Genomic DNA, 18,375 nt, shown 5'->3' with positions numbered 1-18,375 from the left:
TATAGATTGTGATGAAGAGGAGAATGATGGTTGTCGAAGATGTAGGAGGTTTTAGGAAGCAAAAGGTGTAGGCCATCGATGTCGATAGTTTTGCATGCCCTTAATATACTTGTCATGTCTATGTGCTCACCCATAGGGGTTTGTTTATCTATTGCGTGCAATGTGGGGTGTGCATGTTATGCGATTGGGAGATGGGTCGAGTTTCAAGTATACTCGAAACGTTATCCTATACTTGAGGACCCAATTGGTGAAAGATTGGGTGTAGTGCGACGCCTAGGGTGACGGGTCTATCAAGCATGCTTGACTTGCCTTGCCCTTGATGTGCCCTAAGGTTGTGGTGTCGGGACATTGGCTAGGGGGTGGACCCTAGGTACAATGAGCATGCCATTGTGCTTCTTTTCCTTTTTGAAACTTAAATAAATAATAAATTTGATAAGCACCTACACTAATTAGGGATTGGCCTAAGTGCATGCTAGAGACATCCCCTACTAAACATTTACCCTTTAATGGGCTGCATAGTATAGATGTGATTCTAGAAAAAAGGGATTGATGGAAGCTGTGAACTTGCTATCCACCATATCATGTAATAGCTCTACACAGTTAGAAGGAAGAACAGTTGTCTTGAGGTATAGTTGTATCATTGCCACTCAATCAATACCAACATTTTCATCAAAGAATAGTGGTGGTAGCCTCTCCTCATATGGTGTGGTAGACTACCAGAGCAATATGATGAGGAGGCAAAGGTAGTTGCATGTTGTTATGAAGGAAGGATTTGAGCAATTGTTGAATTTCTTCAAAAAATGATTAAAAGATGGGATGAGGTCGAAATGCTAGAATAGGTAAAGTCTTATCTTCTCAGTTGCTTAGACATTTGGAATCTTCAAAAAGTTGTATCTACCATGTTCTCCTTCCTTGTATTCCTTGCCATGCCAATGGGGATAGGGGAAATGGAGTGGATCTATATTTGCACTATCGCTGGAGTAAACAAAGGCTTGCCATGCTACCTTGACATTTTCTAGGATGGGGTGTCTCCATTTCGGTTGTCATAGCCAAGCTTCCCATGGTTTCATGGTAAGGTATTTGCTTCTAGCACTTATGGATTGACAAGATCTCTTGAAGGCCATGACATTAAGTAGCCATGCCTTCGAGTGAGTATCCACGCTATTTGTGGGGCAAGGGTTCCTTGAACTTGTCTTCTTCATCTAGCTTAAAATAAAAAATCACTACACTGCTAGATTCTTCCTACACATAAAATTTTTGTACCATCTCCTCAGGTTTCCTTACTCTTCTTCTAATAGGAGCTTTAGTGGAAGAGGGAAATCGGTTATCTTTTGTGATCGTGCCTTCAACTCCTTGACCATGGCATTATAGGCTCCTTATGGGTTAAGAAGGAATGTTGGGTTGGTTGGTTGAATCTTCCATTTTCTCATTTCTTTTTCCAAAGCTACCCTCTCCTTTTTTAATTAGAATCTCACCCACCAATCACTTATATAAGGACTCTTCAAAGGAAAGTCCTATAACTTGATGATACTCTTCCCATTCCCTTCTAATTTCCTATTGTTTTTCTCGTTCCCTCTCGTGGTATTCATCTTTGGACTGATTAAGGGTTTTTTCCAACAAAATTCTTCCTTCTTCCTCCTCATCTTCCTACCCTCCTGACTCTTTTTCCTATTGTTCCTTTTCTAGCTCTTGTATGCTTAGTGATGGGAGAGGGACAATGTGTTGGGTCCTATGAAGATGCCCATATGAGTGGTTATGAGGTGGGATAGTGCACTACTACAATTAATGATAGTATTCATAGCTTCCATGTGATTTGGTTTGCTAGTTGTCTCCTTGGAGTAGACCTTGTAGGCCTTGGCTAGGGATTCTGTGATGCATTTGATCCATAATGCATTCATTTTTTGCTTTGTCATGTCTCCTATCAAGATGTCCTCCATGAGCCACTTGGGTATTTTGGTTCATTGTTACAATAAATTGTTACTTGCTTGTCTTGTCATCATTACAATGAATCATTATTTGGTTGGGAATCTTGGATATTGGTCTTGGCAAGTTGCTTTCTTGGTCAGAAACTTGATCTTTGAAAGCTGCAAAGATCTTGAGTACTTTGTATCTTTGGTCTCCCTCCTTCCCTTGCAAAATAAAAGAAAACTTCCCAACTTGGATGAGAAGGTCATAATGTGTGCAAAATCTTTTTAGTTTTTAAGATTTATACTTTTATTGGTGTGTACAATTAAAGGAGTGGTTTATTTATGTACAATGGGAAAAGGGTCCAAAATCCACTAGTCATAAAACTTGGGGTTGCACCCTACTTCGGTAAGAGTATCCAGATTAGTTAGTTTGACAAGAAACTCATAAAGATATGGCATGAGGTTGTCCAAGAGTGAAGGTCTAATGAATCAGCTTGCAACACAAAGTTCTTTGGTTAGTAGCTTGTCGATGATCAGGTAATATAGTAGCTCTTTTAGAGGTATGAAGGTACAAGACTTGATGATTGCTCATAAGAAAGAGGTCTCACAATGCATCGGATAATATTTCAAGAGGTTGACAATATTTTTGTGGTTCCATAGTGGTGACCACTTTGCTTGTTAACATGGCAACCTCATGGTGAAGTGTGTACCATTTGTTTAGGAAGCAAGTGGTCGAGTTGGAAAGTTATTGTAAACTATCAGCGACGCATGAATCTTTGAAGATTGTAGTTGACACATAAGAAGAAAGGAGTTAGCATACTTCTAACTACTTATGTGGTATTTCTTGAGCCAATTGGTTCAAGATTGTAAGACCTTTGTCAAAAGATGTACTTGTGTTCCTCCCATGTAGAATGATGTATTGAGAAGTGAGCAATAGCATGTTGGTGTCGGCCAACCCTAAATCTATCATTGTGAAGAGTTTAGCAAAGGTGTCAAACATGGAGTCCAATTGTAGAAAGCAATCAGTGGTGGTGGGTTTTTTAGCGAGTGCAGATAAGTGCTTAGCCATTTTATAAATAGTATGGTATTATCATGGCACTCTTTGGGTAGTTGGGAGAGGAGATCTATACTTGCTCGTCATATAGAAGGGAAGTTTTTAGACATTGGCAAGGGTCTCATCTTTCGACAATAGATGGTCATTGTTGGTGCATGTGGTCAAAGTCAAGGATATGGCATGTGGATTTATCTCGGATGGGGTGAGAAGGTGGGAAGGGGAGGTAGGGAGAGAAGAGATTGAGGAAGATCCTTGATCCTAGTTAGGATTTTAGCACACAGACTTGTCATGAAATGGATGATTGGTAGTCATGGTGACTTTAGCTATTATGGATGTAGTCAAGTCTGCCAATGCTGTTGTGGTGAGCAGTTTGGGCAGCCAAAGTTTATGATGACCTTTATAGTACCCTTGCGCTTTTAAGAGGGTCTTGGGATCCATTGTTGTGTGAAGTGTGGGATACATTGTCGGCATGGTTGTGCGATGTGTAGTAATGAGCAAGGAGGCTTTAGGGCTTTGTTGCCTTTATGATAGAGTGTTGCAAGGGGCCTCTTGTGGACTTGATCTATCAAAAATTGGGTCAATAATGGTGGGGTTGTTGGCTAAAGAGTTGAGAGTCCTATTTAATATGGAATAGATGAACATTGGGGAGTTGGTCTCATCAACCCCTATGGCCTTTTCACCCTTGGTCACTCTAGATAGGTGATCGACAATGAACTGTTTTTTTCCCTTACCCATTATAACTAAGAAGTCAAATTCTAGCAATTGTAGAAGCCATTGAGCGATGTGTCTTGTAGCACAAGGCTTATTTACACAATATAAGAGTGCCTAGTGGTCTATAAAAAATGTGAAGGGAGTGGTAAGGAGATAGTATCTAAAGTATTTAATAAACCATTACTAATCCTTCTCTTTTTGTAGTCGAGTGATCCATCTCAACCTTAATGAGTTGTAGACTAGCAAAAATCATTAGAAAATCCATATTATGCTTACCATGCTAGCACAATATAGCTCCAATTGCAATCTTAGAAGTGTCGATGTGTACATGGAATGTGTTTGTCCGATCTGGGGCTCTTAAGATGGATGTAATCACATTAGAGCCTTTTTCATTCCTTGATCCATGCCCAGGTGATGAGGAGCATGTAAAGTGGTTGAGTGATAGCTGGATAAATAAGCACGAAGCCATGATAGTACTTGTATGGCCAAGGAAGCATTGCATCCACTTTGGGTTGATGGGTGGAGAGAGATTCATTATGACTTTGATCTTAGCCATATCAATTGCAATTTCATTTTGGGATTCAACATGGCCCAAGATTATGCCATGCTTTACCTAAAATTGACATTTTATATGATTTAGGGACAAGTTATGCTACTGACATCTCTCAAAGACAAGTTGGGGTTTCTCAAGGTGCTCTTCCCAACTCAAAGGAACACAAAGGTCATCTATGAACACTTCCAACCACTTTCGTAGTATGTCCTTAAAGATAGTGCACATCAGTCTTTGGAAGGTTGCAAGAGCATTAGTCAACCCAAATGGCATAATCATGCATGAAAAGACTCCCCACTCAATGGCAAGATGCAGTTTTCGGTCTATCATTCAGATGGACTTGTAACTAATTGTAACTTGAGAATTCATCTAAGAAGCTATAAGCTTCCTTTTTTGTTACTCATTCCATCATATGACAAATGTAAGGTAGAGGATAATGATTTCTCTTAGTAGTGGCATTTAGTTTTTTCTAATTGATATAAACCTAGATTTTGCCGTTCTTCTTGAGCACCACAACAATTGGTGATACCTAGTCAATATGCTCAGTTTTGTATATGAATCCTACTTTTTGTAACTTTTTGATATCTTCCTTGACATGATGAGCATAGCAAGTATTCATGGGATAAGGTCTCTACTTCACAAGCTTAGCATCAAATTTGAGTGGAATTGTGTATGTAAGGACTTGTGGGGTATATTCTTAAGGTCTAAGTAGTTCCGTATTCTTAGTATGCATATCATGCACGATCGCTCCAAGAGGCTTCTTTACTTGTCACATGAGGCATACATATAGAAGGTGTTTGAGAGATTCCATATGTAGGATGTTAAGCCTATTGGTTGTCCTTTACATTTCCATGTGAAGGTTAGTCAGATCGATTGTCCCCAATCAGATGAAGAAAAGATTGAGATGGCTAAGATCCCTAATGCATTTGTAGTAGACATTTTGATGTATGCCATAATAGCCACTCACCTTGACATAGCATTTGTCATAGGAGTTGTGACACACTGTATAGCCACATCTAGTCAACAACATTGAGACACTATGAAGGTATCACGAGATACCTAAAAGGCACTACAAATATATACATTTTCTATGGTAGCCAATATATTATAGTTATGGGTTACACTAACTTTGACTATGCAAAACATGCATATAGTAAGAAGTCCACCTTTGAGTATGTCTTTACTTTTACTAGAGGTGCTATTTCTTGGATGTCTAGGGCGCAAAAATGCATGGCCTTGTCTACTACACCAAGGAAAAGTACATTGGAACCATTGAAGCTTGCAAGGAGGCCATACAGTTAGGCTTTCTAGTGGCAAACCTTGGTATTACTATTAGTCCTACACTGCATTTGGATTCTATGAGTACTATTTAGTTGGCCAAGAATCCAGTCTTCCATATGAAGACAAAGCACATTGAGTTGCAACATTACTTCATTGGGGAGGTGGTAGAGGACAAGTCTCTTGATCTTGTCAAGATCTTAATTGCCAATCATCCTCATGATCTACTCACTAAAAGTCTCTCAATGGAACATTTTGCCTTACTTAGAAAGATAATCGGCATAGGATGAGATGACATCTATTCATCATCCTATTGTAGTTTATGTACATTTGTACTTTCTCACTTTTTTCTTGTTCTCTCCTCACTCGAGGAACATTCACCTTTAAGTATGAGGTTGCTGGGGGTAAAGGTACCTATGCTTATATTGCTCTATATTTACTACATGTACCCTGACCACACACCTATACATTACAAGTGGCAGGCACCCATCACTATCACTTTATTCTTTATTTGTTCAATAACAATTGAATGAGGGAAGGCTGGTCACACATTGTGATTGTTGGAATTCCTACATACGATGTCTTTCTCTCTCACTCTCTTGCTCCATCGGCCATAGCTCTTGCTTCCACTTGGGCTCTACCTTTTTAGCTTGCCCACCTACACAACATAGCTAACCTATTCTTCCTGAGCTGATCTTCACCTAGCGCTCTCTCTCTCTCTCTCTCTCCCCCCTCTACACACACACGCACACACACACACACACACACTCTCTCTCTCTCCCCGCATTGTCTAGGCCCTTTGCCACCTAACTGCCTAACAAATCATAGCTATCATTGTCTACTTCCAAGCTACTGCCTCTTGTCCCATCACTCTTCCCCACTTGTCACCTCCACTCTTCCCTACCTGCCTGCCTCCAAACCATAGCTATCATTGTCTACTTCCAAGCTACTGCCTCTTGTCCCATAACTCTTCCCCACTTGTCACCTCCACTCTTCCCTACCTTACTACCTGCTCTTGAGACTCTCTATTACCTAACTACCTTGGAGCTCCTCTTTTGTTAGTTTTCCATCGTCTTCTATTTTTTGGGTCTAGCATTGTCATGAGAGAGAGAGAGAGAGAGAGAGAGAGAGAGAGAGAGAGAGAGAGAGAGAGAGAGAGAGAGAGAGAGAGAGAGAGAGAGAGAGAGAGAGAGAGAGAGAGAGCTTCCTACATGAGCCACAGTGCCATCCATTGAGAGAGCGCGTGTGAGTGTGTATGAGTGAAAGTGAGAGTGAGAGAGGTTGATCCACTTGCACGAGCCTTTGTCTATTTGTCATGCTTGGAGAGGGGAGGGAGGAGGGTCGCTCTCATGCCTACTATCATTGCCTCCCCATTGTTGCCATTGCTACCTGTCCATCATCCCATTTCCTACTTATATTTTGCAATGTTGGCTTGCTCCCCCACCACACTGTGGTGGGGGAGTTGCATGCATGTCACACACACACACACACACACACACACACACACACACACACACACACACACACACACACACACACACACACACACACACACACACACACACACACACACACACACACACACACACACACACAAACAAAGGGATCGTGGAAAAAAGGACCCAAGGCGCTCATTGTATCGTTATGAATATAAAGACCAAAACTGTGAAAACCCAGGAATATGCATACCCAATTGAGGTGTGAGAATGATGTGTATTTAATTTGTTTCGGAGCCTGTATCGATTATGTTTTTTATTTCCTGTCTAGTAGAAATCAATCGAGGACGGGCGGTGTGTACAAGGCCCGGGAACGAGATGGCTGTTTTCCATAAACCATAAAGACGATAACAGCACGGGAAGGGAAGCTTTGGCCGGGGTTGTGGGAGAGCGAGGAAAGACCTTTGTGGCTAGGCGAAGCGCTTGAGTACTGCACCCCAGATGGTGAGAGTCCAATAGCCGGAAGTACCATTGGCTTACGCTCCAACCCGAGTAAACTCTTAAGATATGAAGAGAGGCAGGGATTTTGAAATTCAAATCAAGTTTGTACTATGGTGCAAGTTTGGGAGGCCCTATAGAGGTTCGGGATCTCTCGAGCCTCAACCAAACTAATTTAATAGTATAAATGAAATTAAAAAAATTCAATACCTTCTATTTCTTTACATGTTTAATGAGCCTTGTGGTTGATGGAGAGGAGAATGTTCCTTTTATCTTGGGAAGAGAAAAGAAATTGAATCCCAACTCTAGGAAAGAGAATCTTGAAATTTGAGACCAATGGGTAATAAGATTGTCCATCAAAGGGTGAATTCTTAACGATGGTGATGATGGGGTTCCTGATACATGTGAGGATACCTTTGCTGACGTTGACCACTCCACCAATCATACCTATGGCCTAATGCTAATATTGAAGAAATTGAATAACATCTTGAGAAAACTCAACACCAATTGATTTGGCACAAAAGAAATAGAAAAACACAAAATGAGGTAACATGATGCAAATTGGAGACAACCTCCCCCATGCATTGAAAGAGAGCTCTTCTCAATGCATGTATTTATTGATTTCATTAATCTTGTGCCCAAAAAGAGGATGATACATCCATATGTTTTTCTCATTTCAATGATCCGCTATATTTTCTCTAATATTTAAATAATATATAAAATTTTGGAAAATATATTTTGGGCTTAAATAAACATGCCCAACCTTAGGACTACAAAATAGAAGCATATAAGATATAAAATTTATTACACAATAAGAGCACAAATAATAGATATCAAAATATCAAAAATATTATTTGTGTTTCATATAGAGCTCCCTTGGTGAATATCAGAACACTACAATGAAATCGGTGCTACATGTTCACCCATGCAACAAGTCACAATTATGTGACGAATGAGTCAAAATGAAAATCCACATAACATATAACAATCAAGTCGCTTATTTGAATCAACTAAATCAACGATCATAACATTCTAAACTCATCATATCCCAAGAAGGATATCTTTATTATAAAGGTAGGCTTTGTATTTCAAATAATTAAGAGAGGATGAAGATCCTTAAAGAAGCTTGTGACATTCTAGTAATAGGTCATCTTGGATTTTGTAGAGCTCTTGCTACTCTAAGAAAAAGTTTCTTCTAGCTAGGACAAAAGTGAGATGTGCTCAATTATATCTCTAAACGTATAACTTCATAGCAAACCAAAGTTATGTGTGTTAAATATCCATGGAACTTGAATCCTTTAGATATTCTTATTATGATATGGGAGTTTATCAATGTGGATTCTATCACATTGTAATGCTTCACAATATCTTTATATTTTATAATATTTTATGTTATCCTTGTTATTTGCCATTGTAGTTGCTTATGATTTTCCATTGAAATCCTTGTTTTTTATTCTTTTTTATATCCTCATTCTTAACCATTATATTGGCTTCAAGGGAGAGAAATGGTTATGATTTCCTCATACTTAGCCATTATACTGGCTTCAAGGGAGAGAAATGGTTATAATTTCCTCATTGTTAGCCATTATATTGGCTTCAAGGGAAAGAAATGGTTATGATTTCCTCATGGTGGAAGAGAAATAGTTATGGTTTCCTCATGGTGGTAGTGGATTACTAGATAAGATCTACAACACTTTTACTAGCGATCAAAACAAATTATATTTCCATGGCAATTGGAAATACCTTTGTCAAATGTATTTTTCAAATTCATGGGATGCCACAAAAAATAGTGAGTAATAGAGATGTTACATTCATTTATGCAAGCCTGCTTCGAACCAATTAGCACCCAATTGAATACAAGTACTATATATCGTCCTCAAACAAATTGCTCGATGATAGAAAGAGAGAATCAAGTGACTAAAGATATCTTAGAAGCCTATTGTACCAAAGAGTCACATAAGTGGAGTCTTTTCTTGACCTTTGTTTTCTTAAAAGGCTTTAGATAAAAGGTAGATTGGATTGAACCCATCCAATGCACTCTATTGCTAAGAATACTTGATACCTCTTACTTGGACAAATCCAACTATCCAAGTTGAAGCCACCAAAAAGATCTTAAATAAAATTGAATCACAAGCAAAATACATCTATTAAGGAATCAAACTTAGAATAGCCAAAAAGCTTATATGGAACTCATAGGTTAGAGATAATATTTAACAAGGAAGATATGGTTTCCTAAGGGTTATACCAACGAAAAGTACTCTAAGCATGGCAATTAATAAAAAGCTATGACTTAGGTATTGTGCACCCTCTACCATTGCTTTTACCACCATAAGTTATAATTCACAATGTATTCCATGTGAGTTTGCTAAAGCAACATGTGTTAGATCCATCTCACGTTCTAGATTACCTTCTTAAATGATTGAATTCTAGAAGCATCATATGCCAACCTGTAAATAAGCTTGAAAATATGTTTCTCTCTTCAAAAACCCACTTTTGAAAAATTTCTTCTAAAACTAACTCTTTGAAAACTTTTTTTGTGGTATGCTTGAAAACCTATTTATCTCTTCAAAAACCATCTTAATGGTTGCATATCTTGTAGTTAAGCATGCTCAAGTGATGAAATACTAGGATGCCTAGCCTCCAAGAAAGTTTTTCTTTACAAAAATGATTGTGCCTCATGTGCAACCAACATTGCTGATGAAGTATTTGTAGCCTCATTGACAAGTATGCCAAGGTTCATGCCTAGATTGTTAGCCACAAGTCACCCAGGCAATATGTTGTGGGTGGTGATTGGTCATATGATATGGCCATTGCATGTGGTATGGTGTGGGTGGTGGTTGGCTACATGCCTAATACCAATGCCATGCATACATCACCTTCAACCTTCATGCATGATCACCATGGTCTCAATCAATCATAGGAAGTTAAGAAAGCTTTTCTAACCTCCCATCCACTTAAGAGAATAGCCCATTTTAGCACCACATTTGTATATTTAGGCAAACCTATTGTGTTCATTCACACTAGTTGCCAATCCTTTTACCTTTTGGTCTATGTACCCTTGTGCCAAACACTTGGCATCTTATGTTCAAGCTATGCTATTGGAACATGTTTGCTCAAGACTCTTGTCTTAACAAGCATCATCACTTTTGTAAGCACTAATGTCAACGATGCTTATGTCATTGTTGATATCATCAATAATTTGTAAGTGCTTATATCTTAATGGTTGTGTGATTGCTTATGTTAAGGCTATCCTAGAAGCTTCCCTTGTAACCCCTAGGCTCTCATATGAATAGGATTGCTGGGCTGCAAGCCTCTTAATCTTGCCAACACCAAGCCTCTGGCAAGGTATGTCCTCGTTAGTTCAAATCTTATATCCAATCTAGTTATCTCCTGTCTTGTCTTAGATCCAAGTTGAGTCTTATATCTAGTCTTGTAATCAATCTTACTATAATAAAGATTCAAGTCCTTATTGTTTATAAAGAACTTACTGCATGGTGATATCAATGCAATAATTTAGCTCCCAACAAGCCTATTGGGCAGACTAATTATCTTTAGACATGACTTGTAAAGCATAATTGTGCCCATGGTTGATTGATGGATTGATGGTGGCTAAGTTATCACTACTCTAATCATTTTAAAATAATCTTAGCTAGGATTTCACATAGAATAGTTCTTTTTGGGGGGGGGGGGGTTTTATGAGTGATCAAATAACATGTTTGACAGTCCTAGCAGTGATAGGTTCATGTTACTATTGAATTCTTTTATCATTTGTATATAGAGCCTTGTGGCCATAGGTGTGGAATCTAGTCAAAGAGTTAGTGCATGAGTGTGACACTTGTAACAAAGCAAAAGTTCCTCATCATCATCTTGATGGATTCCTTCACACCTTGCCCATTCTAAAAAGGTTATGGTCATATATATCCATTAGCTTCATTTGATGCCATTCTAGTGGTGGTTGATAGGTTCATGAAGATGGCACACTTCAATCCAACTAGTAAAACAATTGTGAGAGAATGTACTCTTCTTAAAACATATGTGTCAACACCATGTATTACCTAATGATATTATGTGCAATCAAGGCTCATACTTTGTGCCCATATGTTGGAAGCGTTTTCAAGCTCTTAGGAGTATAAGTCAATCTCTCTTCTACCCATCACCCATAGAGTGGTGGGTATCTCTAATGCACAATCAACCATCAATTGTGACAATTATGGACTAATACCTCTTTTTGAGTTTGCGTACAATAATTCTTTCCATACCTCAACTAGACACACCCTCTTCTTTGCCAACTATGCTCAACACTCAATGATGGATTGAAGACCTAGTCACTATGGATGTAGCTTAATATTTGTCTATAACCCACAAGGAATTCTAGGTCTAGATTAAAGAACCTCAAGAAAAATCCAAGGCAAATGCAGATCAACATCAAATGCAACATCTAGCATACAAGATAGAAGATCAAGTTTGGCTTTTGCATGGTGACCTACGTTCCTCTTATCAATGCTAGAAGTTGGATTATGAGAGACTTGGTCCATTCAAGATTATTGGCTAAGTATATCTAGTTGTTTATAGTCTATGGCTACCCCAACCTATGAAATCTATCTGGTTTTTCATGTGTCAGTCTTGGAGCCATGCCATACACTGAATATTCCAAGGAGAACCTTGAAACCATTGCCACCAATTGATAATAGACGATCATAAAAAATACGATGTGGAGATAATTTTGGATTCAAGGATCTCACAAGGCATACTACAATATCTTGTATACTAGTTTCATATGCAACATTTATTGTGCCAAAGCTCATGCAGAACAACAAGTTGCCCTTCATGGAGCTCGATGCTAGAAGGGGGAGTGAATTGTGATGTTAAGGATGCTCAAGCCAAGGTCTTGGTGGTAGTGTCTTGAAGTTTTTACTAGTTGCTTAAAAAGAAGGGTTTAGAAGATTCTAAGAAAATTGTTTAACATTACTTGTGTACATTAGATCATCGCCTATGTAAGTGCTAATGTAAGCAATTCTTATATTGTTGCTAATATCATCTAAGCTTACATCGGTACTCATATCATCAATGCTTATGTCATTCCTTATACCAATGCTACCCTAGAAACGTGCCTTGTAACTTCCTAGGGTTGTGGTATAAATAAGGGTCTTGAACTACAAGCCCCTCCATCTTGCTAACACTAGTTGTGACGCGCTTGCAAGGTAAGTCCTCTAGAGTTGGTTTGGCGTCCAATTTATTATTGGCTTGTCTTGTATCCAAGTCGAGCCTTGTCATGAAAAAGATTCAGGTTCATTCGGTTGTCATTATTCACGATGTCTAAAGAAACTTCTTGATCGAGTCAGTCTTGATTTCCTAGCTTAACATATGGCCGAATGCAACCGGTTTGTCTGTGGCAGCAGTGTAATGTTCCGCTTCTCTGAGTCGGCATGATGGGAACACTGCCATGGAGCGTTCACGGAAGGATCTGCACCTCAGAAGTGCTCTCTTTCCAAAGGAAGCACAGCTGACACATTTCGAGACAGTCAGCATGAATGGAGGAGAGACAGCATGCTCTGACGGCTTTCATCATTGGAATAGTTCGTGCAGAACCAACACAGCTGTATGCACAGAACAAGGGAGAAGTGGTGGCGGCGGGTGCTTGTTCTGTAACACGGGTCCACTGGATCACCGTAAGTGGAGCAGAGATGCCCTACCTCCATGAATGGCAGAGCTGAAGGACAATGGCATATGTTTATAACCATTCCTTAATTAAAGCGAGGGACCAGAAAGGGTTATATCTTCACAGATGTTAAGGGGAAGATCAAACCTCAAGAGGGAGTTGGGAAATGCACAGTGAGCTGCCCAGCTTCACCATCGGCAACATCATTGACATCTTGCGAAAATGCAAACAGCAAAAACTTCTTTCCTATGCCGAGCTGTTGCATGCCCACATGTGTGAACATAGTCTGGAATCACATCCCCAATTTGGCAATGAACTGGTGCCAACCCTCGTTCAATGCCGTAGCCTGCTGGATGCCCGTTCTGTCTTTGAGCGGCTACTTCATCGCAATGGCCACTCATGGACTTCCCTTATATCTGGTTACATTGAGTCTGGTAATCTGCAGCAAGCCTTTCACTTGTACAGCAAGATGCAAGAGCAATATACTGCAAGACCTAATGCTTATACCTACCTGGCCTTGCTGCAAGCTTGTGCTGCAGCAAATGATATAGTGAGGGGCCATGCTCTGCATGCTGAAATTGTAAAAGTAGGTTTTGATGGAGATCTTTACATGGGAAGTGCAGCATTGGGCAATACCCTTGTGGATATGTATAGCAAGTGTGGATATCTCGAAGAGGCACACCAGACCTTTCATGCTTTGCCCTTGAAGGATCTTGTTTCATGGAATGCATTGATAGCCGGATATGCTGGACATGGCTTTGCTCAGGAAGCAGGGAAGTGTTACCAGAAAATGCAGCTGAATTGTATATCTCCAGATTCTTTCACATTTGTTTGCACCTTGAAAGCTTGCAGAACAATCAAAACACTGGAAATGGGTAGAAAGCTACATTCTGAGATAATCAGGAGGGGTTTAGAACAAGAGCTTTATGTGGCAAATGCACTACTGGACATGTATATTAACTGTGATTCTCTTGTGGAAGGACATCTAATATTTTGGAAGCTTCCTGTCCGAGATTCAGTGTCATGGAGTGCAATATTTGCGGGATGTGCAGATCATGGTTCTCATGAGAACTTGGAGACCTATTTTCATCAAATTCAGCTGGACGGAGTATTACCTGATTCTATCATGTTTATTTGCAGTCTGAAAGCTTGCAGTACCATGAAAGCATTAGGAATGGGCCGAGAATTACATGCTGAGATAATTAAAAGGGGACTAAACAGTAATGTTTCTGTTGGGAACTCATTGGTAGACATGTATATGAAGTTTGGATTGCCTGCAGAGGCACATAATGTGTTTGATCAGTGTCCAGTTCGTGATGCAGTATCATGGAATATATTGATTACAGGATATGCAGAACGTGGTCTTGTTGACAAATCAAAATATTGCTTCTTACAAATGCAGCTTGATGGCATATCTCCCAACTCTATCACTTTTCTTGGCAGCTTGAAAGCTTGTGGTGACACTAGAGTTGTAGTAACCGGCCAATTTATTCATGCTGAGTTAACTAAAAGGGCACTGGAGAAAGATCTTTGTGTGGGCAATACACTTGTGGCTATGTATAGCAAATGTGGATTTGTTGCCGAAGCACGCAGAGTGTTTGATAAGCTTTCAGTCCGAGATGTGGTTTCATGGGCTGCACTGATTGCAGGATATGCAGAGTGTGGTCTTGATGAGGAAATGCTCAAGTGTTTCAAAGAGATACAGCTGGAGGACTTGTCCATGGATGCTGCTACATTTGTTCACTGCTTGAAAGCTTGTGGTAGTACAGGAGCTTTAGAAACAGGCCGGGAAATACATGCTGAAATTAGAGAATCTGGGTTAGAAACAGATATTTTTGTGAGCAGCATGCTGATAGACATGTATGGAAAATGTGGCTCAGTCAAGGATGGGCGTGAAGTATTTGACAAGCTGCCTGTGCGAGATGTTGTGTCATGGACTACAATGATAAAGGTTTATGGTGAGAATCATGAGGGCAACATGGCTGCCCAATGTTTTGAGGAAATGCAAAAGAAAGGTGTGAAACCAAATACTATAACATTTACATGTCTTCTTGCTGCATGTAGCCATTCTAGCCTAGTTCTAAAGGGTCAGGAGTATTTCAGAATGATGAGGGAAGATTATGGAATTGAACCTACCTTGGATCACTATGCTTGCATGGTTGATTTACTTGCAAGATCAGGGCTTGTTTATGAAGCAGAGAGGTTCATTACAGCCATTCAGTGTTCTCCATCTAGTGTAATGTTAATGGCTCTGCTTAGTGCATGTAAAATCTATGAGAAATTAGAATTAGGACAGAGATGCTTTCAGCAGCTTGTGGAGTTGAAGGAAGATGATGCATCTGCGTGTTTGCTGATGGCAGACATTTATACAAATGCTGGCAGGTGGAGGGATGCAGAGATGCTATTTGATTTAAGGAAGTTTACAGGTACAAAGAAAAAGCCTGGTAGTGCATCAATGGAAACGACTAAGAAGCTGCATGAATTTGTCGTAGATGGGAAGCAAAGTGAGATTATTTTCAACTGGTTTGAACTTCTTTGTTTGTACGTAAAGAATGAAGGTTATGTGCCAAATCTAGATTCAGTCCCAAGATATAATTTTTAAGGATGGGAATGGATCTATACCTTATGGTACTTTGTGCAATTATTATTCTGTTTAAGTATGGTGATCTGTAAATGTGTGTATGTGTGTTTTTGGCAAAGAAGAAAAAGGGGGCAGGCAAAGTGAACAAAAAGGACACTTGAGAAGAAGCAGACAGGATCAACTGCCCCATTTTAAAATATCTAAGTGAATGAGATATACAAATGAATAACTACTAACACAAGATTGGTGGCAATTCATCAAAAAGTAAAATAACATGAAAAAATATTTGCTAAATCACCTCGATCAAATATTTACACATCACTTCTTGGTTGAAAGAGGGCTTCAAAGCTCAAGCTTGACAAAGTATGTTAGTGAAGAGCTCCACTATGTTTTTTGTGAGCCGGAGAACAAAGTCTAAAATACTTAAATATCAAACTACAAGACTAATGGCACATTTTGAGGTGCTAGTGGCACACAATAATCATGGTGACATGGGTCACCCGCCATGTGGCACTTTCGGAGGGCTAAACATGTTTAAGCAAATTATACACATGGTCCTTCTTTCTAGGTGCACAAAAACTTGGAGGTTGATCTACATATATCTCTTCTTGTAAGGTGCCTTTTAAGAAGGCAAAATTTTTGCTCATTTGGTGAGTAGGCTAATGATGGACTGCAAGATCGGAGATAACTTTAATAGTTGACATACAAGATAGCAGTGCAAATGTCTTTGAATAAGCCAATCTTGCCCTCCATGTGAAATCCTTGGCAATAACAAGCCTAGCTTTGTGGTTGTTCAAGGTGCCTTCAATTAGGTATTTGATTCTATAGATCCACTTCACACCTATCACCTTCTACCTTCTTGGGCGCGAAACCAACTTCCAAGTTTGATTTTGCCTCAATAGGCTTGAGCTCCTTTTGCATAGCACATTGCCGACCCTCCTCGATGGTAGTAGGTTCTCAATCCTCTAGAATTTGTGGCACAAGGGCATAGTTTGCACAAAGTGAATGACCCTGATTGGCCTATAGCCTATCTAAAGCACAGGACATGGATGCATCTTCAACAATAGTTGCATCTTGGATGAAGACACATGAGTCCCTAATTGTGTCAAACCATAAATGGATGAGATTAAATCACAAATCAAGAATGTAAAGGACTTCGATAGAAGAGTCCTTACAATTTGATAGAAGGGGAATGGTCTCCACTCGAATTGGCAGGGAAGAATTGTCACCAATGGTGATTATACCCCCTTTGGAACGGAGGTCAAGAAGCAAATCCTAATGATAAGTTATTTGGGATGAAGTATTATTGTCAATGAACAATGGCTTCTCCCATTTGGAAAAAGTAAGAGTATCCTTTATCATGGACACCAAGAAATCTAGTATCTTCTAGAGACTGGTCACTTTTAGAAGATTGAAGAAAGTTCTAAGAAGATCCCTTGGAAGATTGCTGGTTATATCAATAATGCTTATGTCATCAATGATGTCATCATGTTGGAACATCGCTTACATCAATGTTGTTTATGTCATCACTTGTGTTAGCAATGCTTATGTCACTCATAATGTCATCATCTAAAGGCTTCCCCTTAACCTCCTCTCTTAACTTCCTCAATCCTAGTAGAAATAGGGGCCTTGGGCTACAAGCCCTTGAGTCTTGCCAATACAATTATGAGGCTCCTGTGAGGTAAGTCCTCTGTAGTTCCAATTCAAGCCAAGTATCTCTAGTTTTTATCTTGTCTTGTATTCGATCTAGTTTTGTATCAAGAAGTATATTGTTGCAAATCTTCTTCTTCTTCTTCTTCTTAATTTCTTGTAAGTTGTGAGGCAACAATCCTTATCCTTGCCAAGTTGTTGTCGCTCTCATGACAGTTTGGTAAGACTATACTTTGATCTAGCCAATTTGTGATGGATACGATGATGGAAAGTGTCATCCTAACCTTGTAAAGGAACAAATTCAAGAAATCTGTGAGATTAATATGCAATTACAAACGTAGAAAATCCAAGCTTTGGGATTGTTATCTAGGACCTTCAAAATTAACTCTAAGAATCTTGAGAGGTGAGCCTACATTAAGAAGGCCCTTCAACATCTTGTAGCCACCCTCCTAGCTACAGGAAGGAGCCAAACGTTAACCCACCTAAAAAGTTTGATGGAACCAAACAAAAGTTTAAAGGCTTTTTGGAGTAGGTGCAGTTATTCTCAAGTACTCCATACCCAGGATAAAGGAACTTTTAGATCACCTACATGGAGCCAAGGTTTTTTCCAAGATTGATCTAAGGTCCGGATACTATCAAATTCGAATCAAGGAACAAGATATCCCAAAGACTGCCTTTAGCACTAGGTATGTTCATTATGAATTTTTAGTCATGCCATTCGGATTGACTAATGCCCCAGCTACATTCAATTGTCTAATGCTCATCTTTCGACCATATCTAGATGATTTTGTACTAGTATTCTTTGATGAGATACTAGTATACTCCAAATCAATAGAGGAACATGAAGGTCACTTAAAGATTGCCCTAGTAACACTCCGTGAAAATCAGGTCTATGCCAAGATGAGTAAATGCATATTTCTCACTGATAAGATTGAATATCTTAGATACATTGTTTCCGCTAATGGAATCTCTGTAGATCCTACCAAAGTGAAAGATATCCTAGAATGGCCAATACCTAAGACAATAAATGAATTTCGAGGATTTTTGGGAC

At 39.4% G+C, this 18,375-nt stretch overlaps 1 protein-coding gene across 1 annotated transcript; it reads left to right on the top strand.

The window, feature by feature from the left end:
* Nucleotides 1-12,620: 12,620 nt before the first annotated feature.
* On the top strand, nucleotides 12,621-15,753 carry LOC148039988 (pentatricopeptide repeat-containing protein At2g33680-like). The gene has a single exon (XM_087695585.1). The coding sequence runs from the start codon at nucleotides 13,260-13,262 to the stop codon at nucleotides 15,693-15,695; it is 2,436 nt and encodes an 811-aa protein (XP_087551711.1). The 5' UTR covers nucleotides 12,621-13,259; the 3' UTR covers nucleotides 15,696-15,753.
* The last annotated feature ends 2,622 nt before the right edge of the window (nucleotides 15,754-18,375 follow it).

This window comes from Lygodium microphyllum, chromosome 2, assembly GCF_053477565.2.
Source record: "Lygodium microphyllum isolate KBCC chromosome 2, Lygodium_microphyllum_v1.1.10, whole genome shotgun sequence".
NCBI lineage: Eukaryota > Viridiplantae > Streptophyta > Polypodiopsida > Schizaeales > Lygodiaceae > Lygodium > Lygodium microphyllum.
Note: the sequence above shows the minus strand (reverse complement) of the source record. Positions and strands in the feature narration are given on the sequence as shown.